The following is a 15,675-nucleotide window of genomic DNA, read 5'->3' on the forward strand; positions in this document are numbered from 1 at the left end:
TTCCATGCCTTCCCTATAAGTGTAATACACTTGCTATAAGGTGTAATAACACAGTAATAAAGTGAAGTCACTGTTTGTTCGGACCGTGAAGAGAAATTCTGCAACTAAAAAAAATAGAGAAAAAACAAAAACAACAAAATAACTGTTTTGAACTTTTTTTTTGTTTTGTTTTTGTGGGGTTACATGAACATAACAGCGATTCTCACCTGCATCTTCCGACTCCGTCTCTTCTTCAAGAGTTCGCGTTTTCCTCCGGAAAGCAACCCGGTTGAAGCCGTCCATTCTCCTCAGGATCAGGCCCCCGTCCAACATGGAAACACGCACACGCAGATGCGGGTTTCCCCTCGTCGCCCCACGCGGGTTATCGACGCCGTCAGGTGACACAAACAGTACCTGCGCACGGCGTCCGCGTCACCGGGGAACATGGCAGATCAGCTGCACGGCAGACACCCTTCATCGGGTTTCCCCCACTTTCCTAGTGTCACCTTCATCTGGGTGGATCCAAAACACGCCCTCCTCTTCCTCCACGAGCACTGGCGGAGGCGCGCACCCAGACCGACGCGCCCCACGCGTTGAATACACTGCTCAAAAAAAAAAGGGAACACTTAAAAAAACACATCCTAGATCTAAATGAATGAAATATTCTTATGAAATACTTTGCTCTTTACACAGTTGAATGTGCTGACAACAAAATCACACAAAAAAAATGATCAATGGAAATCAATTGTATAAAACCCATGGAGGTCTGGATTAGGAATCACACTCAAAATTAAAGTGTAAAAACAAACTCCAGGCTGATCCAACTTTGATGTAATGTCCTTAAAACAAGTCAAAATGAATCCGTGTTGCTTCCTGAGTGGACACTATGATTTCACAGAAGTGTGATTGACTTGGAGTTACATTGTGTTGTTCAAGGATTCCCTTTATTTTTGAGATCAAAATAAAACCAGGTAAATTCAATTATTTAACTCTTGTGTTGTCTTGCGGGTCAAAATTGAGCCACTACTATGTTTAGCTGTAGAAAAAAACACCTTGACCTATTTTTTGCCAACTTGAAATTTTATGACTTTTCCTAAAGAGACCCCATAATTAGAAAAAGTGATATTTCTTTTTTGTTTATGTTTCCATGTGGGCTGTGCACCACTAGGGTACAAAGATTGTTTTATAGGTCATTTTTGACCCTTAGGACAAGGGGAGTAAACACAATGTTAAGAGCGCACGAGGGTTAAATTCATTTTCACTCTACATTTTTGTTTTGCTTTTGTTATTTATATTTGTAATATTTGTACACACACACACACACACATACACACACACACACACACACACTAGACCACACATACATATATAGAGGCTGCAGTTTGTGTAAAAAAAAAATCTACTCTTACATTATAGATTTGAGCTTGGCTTATTGGAAATATTGTCAAAAATATTACAACTCTCCCAGATATCCCCAGCTCTGTCTGAGTTAATCTTGAAAATAAGTTTATTTAAAATAAAATATCCCCACATATTTGTGTAGTCCATTCAAACAAAGTAAGATAAACGCCAAAGACAAGTCTTTGATTCATTTTTATTTAAATAGAGGAGAAATGGTAAAATCCATCATAGTTCAGTTTACAGCTATTGTTATTCAGAAAATAAGACAAAACAAAATTAGTCATCCTCCATCCACTGCTATTTTGTACAAACGGACTTGGAGAGTTCAGTGACCAATGAGCCTGCATGGGTTCTGACATTACTTTTAAACAATAAATATGTTAAGTTGCAAAAGTAATGTCTACTCTCAGCGTAAACAAATAGGTCAAGTACACAGACTGAGACATTTGGAGAAACAAATTATTTTCTTTCATATTACTGGCTGTAAACTGAAAACAACTTTAGGAATGAGTGGGAAAAAAAAAAAAGAGTATGTAGGGATAAAGACAGAAAAATGACTTAATAAGTTCAGTTGATGATGAAAGAAGCCAGTGTAAAGAGCTTTGACCTCTGGCTTTGCATCACGTTTCTGTTTCCAAAGCTTTAAGAAGCGTAAAGATGAAGTCGCGACTTTCCCGTAGACTTGCTGGTTAATTCATCACGAGGGACAACTGCTAAATGATTAGCTCACAAATGTTTCTTCTGTATTGCTTTAATGCATAGTGAGTAATTGTGCTTGGACAGTGGTGCACACTGTTTGGAGGAAGCGAGAGATGACAGCTTAACTTTGCGTCAGGCGATGGAAAACAAGTTTACTACTGTTATGGTGCGAAAGTAAACACAGTTTCTCTTGGGCTGTAAGCAAAACACTGGAAGGAAAGTTGAGATACAGCACAAACATGCTGACAATGTGATAAAATGCTCGAGCGGAGGAAAACCTTTGAGGGCATTTTCATTCGAAGGATAATGTTTGTGAAAGGAGGTCAAGTATTTGCGCCGGAGCTCCTTTGCACCTCAAAATGGCAAAAAAAAAACAACACGCACCATCATTCCCTCATCTACCTCTGTTTCCTGTTGCATACAGTTGCATCACCTAAGTTTGCTGTAAAAAAAAATCAAATAAAAAGATATAAAATAGTCTACATAGTGTAAACAAAGAAAATGAAAGGACCTCCTTATAGAAAGAATCCCAAGACATAGTAGATTATAAAGGAAGTTAAAACCAACCCCCCCACGCTTGAAATTGGTTCTTGTACTAAAATGTTTAAAAAGTGCACATTTATCACACTGACAAAATGTTTTAATCGTCCTATTGTAACATTTTATATATTGCATGTTAGGTGTGTTTGACCCCTTTGAATAGCTTAGTGAAATCTCCTGCGATGAGAACATTCTGGGTTTGGATTCACTGATTTGTCTGAGCAGGTGTGAAATAATCGTGAACAGAGATGGAAGCAGTATATTGTCAGGTACACAGCGGTCATCCTTTTTTCGCCCTTAAAAGGGAAAAAAACACAACACAGCAGAAAGGAAAATCTTTCTGGTCATATGTAGCTCATAAACATAAATAAATAATCAGTAGATTAAATAAATTAGCGATAAATACAAATAGAGGAAATGACTCCAGCGATTTGTCACTGGCATTTCCATAACAGTTCTGTTAATTGTTTTTGACACAGGATACGACTTCCAGAGAAGAAACATCCTGCTCTTCCTCTGCTCGTGACTCAGGTAACTGCAGGCACACTCAGCTGTGTGGCTCTTGAAGATCACAAAGTCTCTGGTGAAACCCTTTTTTTGACCATAAGATGGGGAGGTTATACTGAAGGAAGCCATTTCTGAAGTGTCTCCGTCTCTGCGTCCCTCACGGCCAGGCATACGCCTAATCGAGAGGGCTCTGGAGCGCCGGAGGGCTGGGTCTCCTGTGCCAGTCAGTTACGAAGGTCACTGGGGGAGAGAAGGCTACTGCCGGACAGGGCTGCTTGGTATTCCTGGAGGTCGGCCATGAACTTAGGATTGGGCGGAGGCAGAAACACAGAGGAGAAATAAATAATCGTGGTTATCGAAAGGCTCTGCTGCAGGGGTCAGGAACCTTTTTGACTGGGAGAGCCATAAAGGCCAAATATTTCTAAATATATTTCATTAAGAGCCATATAGTATTTTTAACGTATAATAAATTGAATATGGATTACTTTTTATGTGACTTCCGGTGCTGCATGGATTTCTTTGAAGTGGCGCTTTATATTTGACTGTTTCATCGATGCAGTTTTATCACTGCATATAAGACATACCGCAGTTCCAAATGCAAATTCCAATATCGTGTCCGAAATGCACGGTATTCATAGTCTTTTTAACTTTTCTCCATCTTTTCTGTTACATGGATAAACTAGTTGTCAATCTGCTAAAATTGATTTCCTCACCTTTACAATGACCCGGACATTTTCGGAAGCCATTGGTTCCCCGACCCGACCGATGGGTGAGCCATGAAATTTATCTTCAAATCTAATTTCTTTTTACTTTAAAATGACAGTATTATGAAGAAATATCACAAGTATTTTAAAATCAGTTCCAAACTGTTTTTGTTTCAACTCAAAATTGTCCGGGAGCTATATGCCGTCACCGAAAGAGCCATATATGCCGCGCAAGCCATAGGTTCCCGACCGCTGCTCTACAGGAAAAGATATATAATATTCAAAAAAACGTCCAAGGGAAAGTGGATCTTTGGCAAAATTTGGTGTTTCAGGAATGGCCATGCGAATTTGCTATGATGATTTATTTGCACCGCCAGGTCTTTGCTGGTAACAGAATCAAACCAATGCCTTGGCTCGCCACGGAGGACTACTGTAATCCTCAACTTTTTAAAAGTTTTCAGGAGAAGGTAGTTGTTTTGACTGCAGACTGCCATCCATACAGGGATAGAGATGTGTCGAACATCTAATTGAAAATGCAGTGACTAAGGATGCCTTGCTGATGCTGCAGCTTTTTTTGTTGCAGGGCAAGGGCTATAACTGCTTACATTCACAGAGGTTGTGCAGTATTTCATGACATCATTGATGGATAACCACAACATAGTGGTGAATGTCTCAATTCAGAATGGATATTCATATACTAAGTTGAAAAACACAGACAAACTTTTGATATTCAGATATTTGGTTATCTCTCATGTCTGAAATGAGAGCTGTCAGTTTGCACCCGAACTGATCATTTAAATTGTTCTCCATTGTTGCGATGAAGTCAAACTGTATAGAAGAAGACATGATATACAAAAAAGCAGCAGTTCAGCAAAGCAAGAGAATTACAATGGTCATGAATTCATCAAGCTGTTGATTTGTACAGATGATCTGTTGCAATGTTTTCGGCCATAGTAGTGTGACTAGGCACAGTGTGATTTTTGGTGGTTGTCTGCACGTAGAATGAAAGTTGCATTTTAAACTGAAACTTAGAAATCACAACCGAAGACAGACTGTTAGATTGATTGATTGACAGACAGACAGACAGACAGATAAGTGACAGATCAATTTTGTATGACTAACAGATTCTACAGCTTTTACCTGCTGGCTAGGGAGGTTCTCCCTTGCCTTAGTTGTGAGGAGAATGGCGATACTGAGGCAGCAGGCTGCTGACAATCTACAAAAAACTGACAAATTAGACAGATATACAGAGTGGTGACACTCAGGGTCAGACGATAGGACAGAGAAACAGACAGGACACAGCAGGGGATGTTTTTTTATGGGAGGGACAAAGACGTTACAGTCCATTCTTGACACGGGTACTACTATATTTATAATATAAATATATATTTATTTATATGTAATATATTTATATTAAAAAAAAAACGTTTGAAGGAAACGAAACAAAAAAGAGAGAAGCACAGCAAGAGAGAAAGAGAAGAGTTAGCAAGGGAAAAAATTTCAAACAGTGTCACTGTATTTGCTCTTGTGTAAAAAGTTTGATTGACGGTATTGGACGGAGACAGAAAGTTGGAAGGGTGGATGACTTCCGAGCACCTTCCACTTGTCACCATAACAATCCCCCACACTTTTAGCTATTTTTCAATCCTATCCTGCTTGATGCTAGAAAGTGGTGGGATTTCAAAAACGATGTCTGCCTCTTCCTTTTTATCAAACACCTGGCAGTGTGTAAGTCTGTAATAAGACCGAGACAAGATATAGTCCTCATCAAACTTTTAAATCATAATACTTAATTTCATGTGCATATTGGATAAGGATTATCAATTTTTTTAAAATTACATTTGGGAGAATCAGAATCAAGAAATATTTTATTGATCTCAGAGGAAATTTTGTGACTCTTAATCTCTAAAGACAGTAGGACAGGACAGGACACAATTAAAACAGTAAATAACCCCCCAAAAAGATAAGTTCTGACATATCATCTCTATATTATATTACATTGGAGATGGATATTAACAATCCTCACACTGATATAAGTGCTATCTTCTGTCTTCTACCTTTCTAATTATATTTATCTTCATATTTATTTCCTTTTTTTTGACTTTATAAGTGTCATGCTGCTGTGACAAAGCAATTTCCCCCATGGGGGTCAATAAAGTTTATCTTATCTTATCTTATCTTATCTTATCTTATCTTAATCCCTACTATTCAAGGTATATCTATAGTATTGATTGATTATCTGTACATTTATAGAATGAATTAGTCTCATCTGTTTAATGTAGGTTTATATTTGCAATAAAGGCAGAACTGGACTTTGCCTTTTATCTAGAATATTGACTTACAAATTAGACATTCAATTTTTAACATTTGTTGCTGAAAAAAAAAATCAGAAAAAAACATTTTGGATAATTTTTGAATCTGTGTTTACACAGATCTGAAGAACAATTGAACGCACATTTGTTTGGTTGTTTGATGTTATTACAATCACTATCTATAATGTACTTATGATATACATTATATGTCGTCTAACCTTATATGAAGCTGTGCTGTCTGCCTCTATCCCCTCTGGGGAAAGCACATTGGCCATCATTGTCATTATTATTTACACTGGCAAACACACAATTTTTAACATTTAAAAAATACAATCATTCCATATTATATCTTAGACAATACTGTAAATATTCTATATATACACATATATGCATATTTTAATATTATATATTATATTATTATATTATATATAAATCATTAGCTTGTTAGTTTGTGGATTATTTAGAGTTCATTTGTGATCTTGAAGCAACATTTTTGTTTCATTATGTATCATACTGTACATTTCAATTATAATGCTGCTTCCTAAATATATAATATAAAAATATAATATATAAAATTACATAAAAGGATTACATGAGGACAAATATAATCAATCAACATTAATTAAAATTAAAAGAAAAGGTGATATTACATTTATGACCCCCTATTTCCTTTGAGATCTCTGGTTTCCTCCAATACATCCATATCAAGCAGTTCAGGTGAAACAGTTCAGATGTTCCTGTTTTCATATGAGAATAATGTTCATCTTGAGGCCTTCACTTCCACTGAAGGGAGGCTTTTTGAGGTGGGAGTGGGATTTCATGTCAGGGACAGGTGAGGTTGCAATACGTTTGAGACAGGCCATGTGTTTTGGATCTGCCAAGCATGCAGCATTAGTGCAGACTAGCAGTCAGACGGTCTTTGAACACATTCCCATGTTTACCAAATCAGTTTTATATTGAGGACTACTGACTTGGTCTTGTTAAAAAATAACTGATGACATTAACTCAAATTACTGTGAATGAATGTGAACACTTGTCTTCTTCAACTTACAATACTACATTTAAAAAAAAGATAAATTCTGCCTCTTTTTTTCCTTGAAAAAATAAAACATGTGATAGTCCACAAAACGAAGTTGTATGTATCTTAAAGAAACATATTTAAAAAAAGCTACATTATCAAGGACAAAGAATTTCTTGAAATGTAGCTAAAGATGAGTATGGAAATTACACCGTTCTAAAAGTATTGACTATTTCACATTTTACTTTTACTTATTTAATTTTGAAATAGGTAGTTTTACATGTATTTCAGTAAAAGAAATGCATGGGAAAAAAATATTCAGTAGAGTATTTGAATATTCTTCCCCTGTGTTAGCAGAGCATAGAGGTTGTGATTTGGGAACCTGCATAAAATTATGGTTTATAAATCCTGTGTAGTATTTAATTTACCACAAGGGGGTGTTATGCTATGAGTTATGAGTCATTGAAAGCAGCCGCATCTCCTTGAAATTCACAAGATCACTCCCTCCAATAGGATAACCAAACATGATCTTTCATATGTTATAGTATTGGCCTTTGGATATAGAGTAAGACTATTGCAGTGGGGAGACAATAATTACAAAAAGGGTATTTTATTACACCTTATAAATGAAAAGCAAGCTCTCTGAGGTGCTGCGACGTCTCCAGCACCTGTAATCCTGGGTGTTATCTGAACCATGCAATGCACATTGTGCTGGTGCTGGATGTGGACACTTGCCCTTTAGAGTGAATCATCACCTTTTCAAAGGAATAAGGAGTTAGGTAATACAAAAGGGATTTGAAAAGGGGACAGCTGACCTACGTCCTTTTTAATCTTATTCTTTCAGAGTCTATCATGTCTGGCCTGTGGCCCAAACACACAAAGTGATCACAAGCTGAACTGCAGGTTGCTTGAGAAAATGTGCCTGTAGTGACTCAGCTTAAAGATGGAGGACGGTAGACTGTTACAGGTGTGTCTGAGGTGTGACGGTGAGGATGGAAATGATCTGCGGGTTAATTAAAGGCCTTAGTCTTACTTTAGGTGGGCTGCTTTTGATCTTGGGTATTTTGGCGCCACGGCCACGGTGGGTCTGCTCATGGTCAAACTCTAGATCTTCCAGGCGTTGGGTCAAGGCCAGTTTCTGTTGAATCGCCATCCGAAGGAGCGAATTCAGGGTCTTTTTCTCATCTTCTGCTGCCGCCAGTTGCCTCTGCATCTCATCCAGCTGGGTAACATACTCATCACACCTGCAGGGGATGGTAACAGGAGATGCCGTCCATTTTCATTACCATTTGTGAAAGTGTATGTATGTATGTATGTATACTGTTTTGAGAAACAACTCTCACCTTGTAGCAAACATGGCCCTTAGAGAGGAGAAAGTGGCAGCATCTTCTTTCAGAGCCTTGAGCTCATTCCTCAGCTTCATCATAGTCTCAGTCACCATTGCCTTTTCACTTTCATACTTGCTCTTCAAATTAGCGAGGGCAACCTCCGCTGTCTGTTATAAGGAAAGAAGATTTAAGGTTTTATTTCAAAACATAGGCTCATCCAAGTGCTTCAGCTACTTTAGCCTGCAAGCATAGACACCACTAACAAAACTGGATAAATATCACAACTAAATTGATTTAATGATAAAAGATAGGTTTGTACACACACACACACACATACACACACACACACATACACGCGTACACAAACATGCAAACATACATATGCCCCATCTAGGCAGTATTTTGTCTTTATCTTTGTGTCTCTTGGGTTGTATACTTTGTGTTGCTGACTAACAAAATTCCATCTTAAGTCCCAAGCTGGAGCAACCAAATTTATCATTTGTGTTACTCATTGGTGTTACTGACACCTGTTATTGAATATTGTGAGAGTATTGTGTGCAAATTAGCACTCGTATTGAATTACATATATACAAATATGTTGCTCAGTGATGAATATATGAATCAAAAACAAATCTGGACATTAAGGAACTTCTCAATGCTCACAAACAGAATAATATAACAATGAATTTCCTGTCAGGAGATGCTGGGTCTGAATTTGTGACAAAGTTAACACAAGACTGCTCAACTCTCACATTACTTACTTTTAATATATGTAACTTTGATTGGATACTATGTGAAGCTGATTTTCACCTGTTTGTTGGCCTTCAGAACCAGCCTGAGTGTGGCTATTTGCTCTCTCTTGGTACTGAGAAGAGATTTGAGTTTAAGTAACTCCTCCATACAGGATTCTTTGTCTTTATCTAGCATGGGTGCCAGCTCTCTGGCTGCAGCCCTCTGTCTGGAGAGCTGCAGAGAGCGGTCAACAGCCCTCTGCAGGTGTTTTATCTGGTCTCTGATGATGGCGTTCAGGTTGTAGATATTCATGGGTTCCTTCCGCAAGTCCCCTCCTGTCTCTGACGGCACGGGCGACGGGCAAGGAGACACACTGTTGGAGATGCGGGTGGGGCTGCTTTGGTGAGCGGACGCATCCTTGTCCACCATGCCATTTGTTGAGTCACTCTGCTGGGAGTCTTTGGATGGCGAGTCTTGGGGACTGCGCTGAGAGTCGGACGAACAGGCTGCAGCAGCCGCGGCGAGGCGTCGGGCCAGACGGGGTGAGAGTAAAGCCCGGGGGTCGTCTGAGCTTTTGAGGCTGCCGCTACGTGTGACCCGGCTCTGGCGATAGTAGTCGAGCATGACGCGATTCGGCGTCTCATTGTTGCACAGGCATACGTGGTGGTAGAGCTGCGCCAGCTCTTCACTGAAGGTCACCAGCTCATCCTGCGCAGTGTTCAGCATCCCCTGGGTCTCCACGGCAGTGCTCGTGGCAGCTCGAAGCTCTGCTTCGACGCTCAACACCCGCTCCCGGTTTTCACGACAACTGTTCTCTAAATGCCTTACCTGCTTGGAAAAAGTGCAGTTAATTATATTTCATTAAAGCTACGGAATATCGTTAAGTGTGAGCAATGATGACGTACCTTTTCATCAAGCACATGTACTCTTTCATCACTGTGGCTATCCCCTTGACCTTCCAAAGCCTGGTTGTACTTCTCCTTTAGGGCCTTGAGCTCTGCTTTCAGGTCAATCACTTCTGTCACCGCCACTTTGTATTTGCATTCGAGGATCTCAAAGCCGTGTGAGTCTGGATCGTGTCCCGGCGTTGACAGGAAGCCACCATCGGGCTTCTCGCTCTGTTGAGGGTCATCAAGCTCTTTTTCCCCGTTGAGGCATTTCATGGCGCTGATGCGCTCTGTGAGCCGATGGACCCGTTCATTCTGCTCAGTCAGGGCTCCCTGAGTGTGCTGCAGCTGGGTCTGCGACTCCTGCAGGTTCATGAGCAGTGCAGCCTTCTCACGTTCCACCTATAGGAAGGGAAGGAACATCGTGCACCATTCCAGACACTAAGAATAGAAACAGTATCATATTATGTATTTATAAATTTGCACCGGATATTTTCAATTAAAGTATTTGAATTTGAATTTTTCTCAAGTCTAGTCACGTGATATACATATTATTTATTACTTTTTGACCACATATCACCTGAAGCGGTAAGACATTGCCTGAAGTATACACAGAAAAATGTTTAAACCCACAAAAAAGTAAATAAAATGAATTTTGGCTCAAATTAGCATTCTTTGGAAGACAGCCCAGAAGACGAAGCACTTTTGAGTGGGCTTTTTTCAACAATTTGTTATTAAATACAATTTCAAATAGGTGCCTTGTCTTCCAGCACAATGGGTTAAAATTATTATTGAATTTTATTCTGAATAAAGTAACCGTTGGAATTGCCAATGTTACAGTCATCATAACTATTTAGTGCTAATTCATTCCAAATTTCCAGGTAAGGTCACCCCAAGTTTTTCCTAGCCTTTTCCTATTGTTCTTAAATGAAACAATGGATTAGATAGCCACTAACTAAAACAAAACAAAACAAAACAAAACAAAACAAAACAAAACAGTTTAGGTAGGTAAAAAACAGCTCAAATAAACACAAAACACAATTATTTATACACAAGCACTGTGACCCAAGAAATGTTTAAATGCATCCCATCATGGTCTTTTCTTTTACCATTTTCACCATTTAAACAGAAATGAAACTAGCATACAGACAGCACCCTTGTCCAGTCTACAGTCGGTCGCAAGGCCACATAGAGACTTACAACATTCACGCATCTTGGCATTTTTCAATTAACATCCTGCATGAAACTGGAGAACCAGGAGGAAAGCCACACAGATAAAGGGAGAACAAGAATCCTTTGTGCTGTGAGGCAAAAACACTAGCCACTGCACCAACTGACTTCTTCATGAGAAAGACAAAATTGATTTTATATAACTCAACCAGCAATTTGAAGCCCGGGGCCGCTGGTAATGGCCTTTTTCCGAGCAGAGTCAACTGAATTAGAGGGTAATATCGTCTACACGGAATAGCAGATTGCCACAAATCTGAATCTGATTGTCAATCTGCAAACAGTTTGACCAGGTAAAAAGGTGTGCAGTAATATCTTCATTGTGAGATTTTTGACTGTTTTTTTGGATGATGTTTACATTATTTGACATGCCGCATTCTTGAACTCCTTGAAGTCCACTGAAAAGGAGAGTTCATTTAAGTGATAGCATGAAGCTGGACTGAATCTATATAATCAGCGCATAATATTATGTTGAATTTCCAAGTGAATTCAAGTTATTTTGTCATTTTTACAATTCAAAACAAGTTTTAGTCATGCTGCTTCCACTGCCTTCCAGATGCTAACCATCCGGACTTCCTGTAGGTGACAAGAGTGTACATTTACAGTCTGCTTTATTAATGGGCTCTTTAAGCCTTGCTTATGTTTTATTTTGTTTGTTATTTTTGTAGTTGTTACCACAAAGACAGCAGTATATATAAAAGATTGACCGATTAATAAATGATGTATACCAATGATTCAACAACATAACTACAGTCCTCTGGCACAATAGCAGGATCATAAGACTGCTAACAGAATAAGACCCGGGGATTCTGACATTATGAATCTATCTGTCATTATTTCCTCACCAAAGCCTATCCAATTGTGACTACAAAAATGCAATTTTACTCACTCCCTATAAGTCTTCTGTGAAAGCTGTATGAGGATGTTGCTGAGGCCTCAGCAGCATTTGGCCACACCCAGTTGTTAGCTGTCTGGGATCCAATGACAAATGCTGCTCGAGAGTGCCGGCTGCTGATGCCCGATGCACACTATTCACAATGAACTATTGCAACTCTAAATGCTGCAAAAGATACATTTCCTTTGTGTAGCCCTGCTGATAATGATTCTAAACTGACATAAACACTTAATGAGATTATAGAGTGATGTTTGAGACGCTGACCTCCAGCATTAAATACCAGCATGTCAGTGCATGTGTATGTATTCCACTTAGACCACATTTTCAGTGTCTTTGAGTCAAACCAAGTAAAAGGGTAACCAGAATTTGTGAAAATACTGGTGAAACAGTATGTGACGGAAAAATAAATTGTCAAACAGTACAGGAGCAGGTATTGAATTACTACTGTGATTTTTGTGAGTGACTTTATGAATGACCACTATTTCCTTCCTCACCTGTAGCAGCTGCTGTTTTAGCTTCTGCATCTCCGACAGGTTGAGCTCACTGAACAGGTCCGGCACTGGATGCAGAGTCTCAGCCTTCCAGCCCGGACGGGTCAGCACTGTGCCCGTGTGGTGGTGGCCATTCTGACGGTTGCTGTCCTCATTGCCGTTCACAGCAGCGGTTGGACTGCCATTGGTCCCATTGGTTCCACCAGTCTCCTCTGGAAACTTGAGACCCTCAACCCCAGTGACAGTGAGTGCAAGATGAGCCCCTGCTCCATAAACGCTGTCACTCAAGCTAATGTGGTGAGCCAGCTCCTTTCTCAGATTGTTCTTCTGCTCACGTTCATTCTTCAGGGCATCCAGGGCCTCCTCCAGTTGCCCTGCAGAGATTTCTTTTAGACGTAATGCATCTTCAAGCTGGCTGTTGAGGAGAACAGTCTCCTCCTCCAGAACCTTAATCTCATGTTTCAGCCCCTCATACTCAACCTGATAAGCAGGAGAAAAAGATAATAAGACTTAAATTCTGAGTTATGCACTCAGAGGCTCTATTTAGGTCAGACAATTGGAGGGATGAATTATTTTCTGGTAATATGTTCATATAAACGATCTGGTAACATTTTACATTATGCCAAAGGATAATTATAATTGTTTTATACCTGAATCTAATGCAAGAACTTATACATTTTTTGATTACGGTCAATGTGAATGAGATGGATGCACCTTTAGGGATGATTCAGTCACAAATATACAGGACTGTCTCGGAAAATTAGGATATTGTGATAAAGTTCTTTATCTTCTGTAATGCAATTAAAAAAACAAAAATGATTTTTCATGATATTCTTATATTTTGAAATAGGATTTTTGAGTTTTCTTAAGATGTAAGCTATAATCAGCAATATTAAAATAATAAAAGGCTTGCAATATTTCAGTCGATTTGTAATGAATCCAGAATGTATAACATTTTTGTTTTTGTAATTGCATTACAGAAGATAAAGAACTTTATCAAATTTTCTGAGACAGTCCTGTAATCACCACATCTGCAAATGGCACTGGAATTATTGCTGAGAAATAGGGTCTGAGTGGTTCCTCTTGAATTATGTGGGTGTTTAGGATAAATCTATGTGGAAACAGGCCTCCGAAATAGCAGTATGTATGGTGTGATGAAGTGTCCACTTTAGTCGAGGAGCAAGTGCACGAGTAAATGAAACATTTGAGTGTTTTACAAAAATCAAAAGCGGTGATTGTTGGACAGACCTGGCTCTGCTTTAGTGTGGAGACCAGTTTCTGCAGCGTAATATTCTCTTCTTCCAGCTCAGTATAATCCTGAAGCAGTCTGGTCTCTCTGAACTTGTACTCCTTGATCTCTTCTCTCATTCTGCTTCTCTGCAGTTCCAGTGAGTCATTACTCTGTAGAGGACAAGTGAAGAGACCTCAATTTGGGTTAAAGGCAGTATTCCTGAATCAAACAATGTTTAATCCTATCCAATTAATCTTAACTACTTGCCCGAAGGTGCATTTCTCCCCCTTCAGGCAACCAGAGTAATAACAAATTCCATAATATACAGTACAGTATATCCACATGTCCAAAAACGTTATCAACTTGACCGTGTATTGACATTTTTACGATTCCTGATTCAAATTGTTTTTTGTCACATGTACAGTGTAGAAATGTGTTTCCCTGGACAGTGAAATTTCTACTTTCCTGTCCAAATTCCCACTTTGCAGTTAACAATAGGATTGTAGGTAAACACTGTAATGAGTAATGGGAAGAACAACCCAGAGACATGCACTGCGTCCCTCAGATGCCTAGATATTTATTGTAAGCAGATTTGTTCTTTCTTTAACAGAATCAACAGTCTAACACACTTGCTGTGTGTTATTTTTGTCTGTAGTTGCTATTTGAGGACTGTAATAGGCCAACGGTTTTTGACAATTACAAATATCTCGTAAAAGCTTCTACTATTCTGAATTGCATGAAACAGTGAGCTTTCAGCTCAGGAATCGAATACAATGCCCACAAAATTTTCAAGAATCCAAAGATGTTGTTTTTCTTGATTTGGAAATATCTTAGGAATACAGAGGCACAGGGATTCAATGACATTGACAGAGACACCCTAAAATATTGACTTCAAATATTATACAATACTTTTGAAGTTTGACGGGGACTGAACGGAAGGTAAATAGCATGCTACTTGCATTGTGAATAATATTAATCCATTTAGTGATTCCAAGAATTTCACTGAACTGTGTGTGATGACGTTGCACTGGCGTTTCCAGGCCTCTGATTCACAAACTGTTAAAAAAAATCCCAGTCTGTGTTTAATTCATGACAGATTTTAGATGCTGTTAATATTCTGAACAACCTTTATTAAAACACAGAACATGGGAGTAATTTTTGGAAAGAGAGCGTTTATCTTTGTCGTACAGAGAGAGGCCTGTAGAAACGATGCTAGTGATGAGTATGAGAATGAGTGTGCGTGTTTTTGGGTTCAGCGATGGACATTGCTCTAATAACTGCTAACCGGACTGCAGCCCATTATGAGATACTGGATTTTTTTTTGATTGTTACTGTTCCTGACAGCAGCTGAAATACTCTTGAAGCTAACAATGGTGAAATTGCAAAGTCCATTGAGATACATTGGGGCCAAACCTGCAGTTCTACTAAAAAAACACTTTTGATGTAACCCAGGAAAGAAGAATACAAAATACACACATCTGTATTCAGAAAGAACATTGTTGCTTTCAACACCCCTCATTTCTGTTGAAGAGCTTCACAGGTCTCGGAGATGGCAAAGGCAGATTCACATGCAGCCAGAAAAAAAAGCACATTCTTTTCATACTATGAAAAGAATATGTTGATCTTCTATAGATATACTGACATCTTGAAGGTTATTGTAGTTTTGGCCAACAAGGTTTCTTTAGGAGATGATCCTGTGGGTTTGTGGCCCTACACAAATTGCC

General features: G+C 39.0%; 2 protein-coding genes across 6 annotated transcripts in view; both read right to left on the reverse strand.

Moving 5' to 3' along the window:
- The window catches only part of fgd4a (FYVE, RhoGEF and PH domain containing 4a), a 59,145-nt gene extending 58,687 nt beyond the window's left edge, over positions 1–458 (reverse strand). Inside the window, exon 1 of one of the 2 annotated variants that reach the window (XM_086162565.1) lies at positions 207–458. In XM_086162565.1, coding sequence (XP_086018691.1) covers positions 207–312 — 106 coding nt within the window. In that variant the 5' untranslated portion in view covers positions 313–458. The remainder of the gene's footprint in view (positions 1–206) is intronic. The other variant, XM_086162568.1, reaches the window with a different exon arrangement.
- A 1,097-nt stretch (positions 459–1,555) lies between these two features.
- bicd1a (bicaudal D homolog 1a) overlaps positions 1,556–15,675 on the reverse strand; it is a 34,286-nt gene continuing 20,166 nt past the window's right edge. Inside the window, exons 3-10 of one of the 4 annotated variants that reach the window (XM_086162573.1) lie at positions 13,969–14,121; positions 12,724–13,200; positions 10,126–10,509; positions 9,299–10,048; positions 8,504–8,655; positions 8,194–8,404; positions 4,971–5,056; positions 1,556–3,428 (exon numbers count right to left, since the gene is read on the reverse strand). In XM_086162573.1, coding sequence (XP_086018699.1) covers positions 3,302–3,428; positions 4,971–5,056; positions 8,194–8,404; positions 8,504–8,655; positions 9,299–10,048; positions 10,126–10,509; positions 12,724–13,200; positions 13,969–14,121 — 2,340 coding nt within the window. In that variant the 3' untranslated portion in view covers positions 1,556–3,301. The other 3 variants (XM_086162574.1, XM_086162575.1, XM_086162577.1) reach the window with 3 other exon arrangements.

This window comes from Fistularia commersonii, chromosome 17, assembly GCF_037954325.1.
Source record: "Fistularia commersonii isolate RoL2024-O1a breed Wild chromosome 17, RoL_Fcom_v1.0, whole genome shotgun sequence".
Lineage (NCBI taxonomy): Eukaryota > Metazoa > Chordata > Actinopteri > Syngnathiformes > Fistulariidae > Fistularia > Fistularia commersonii.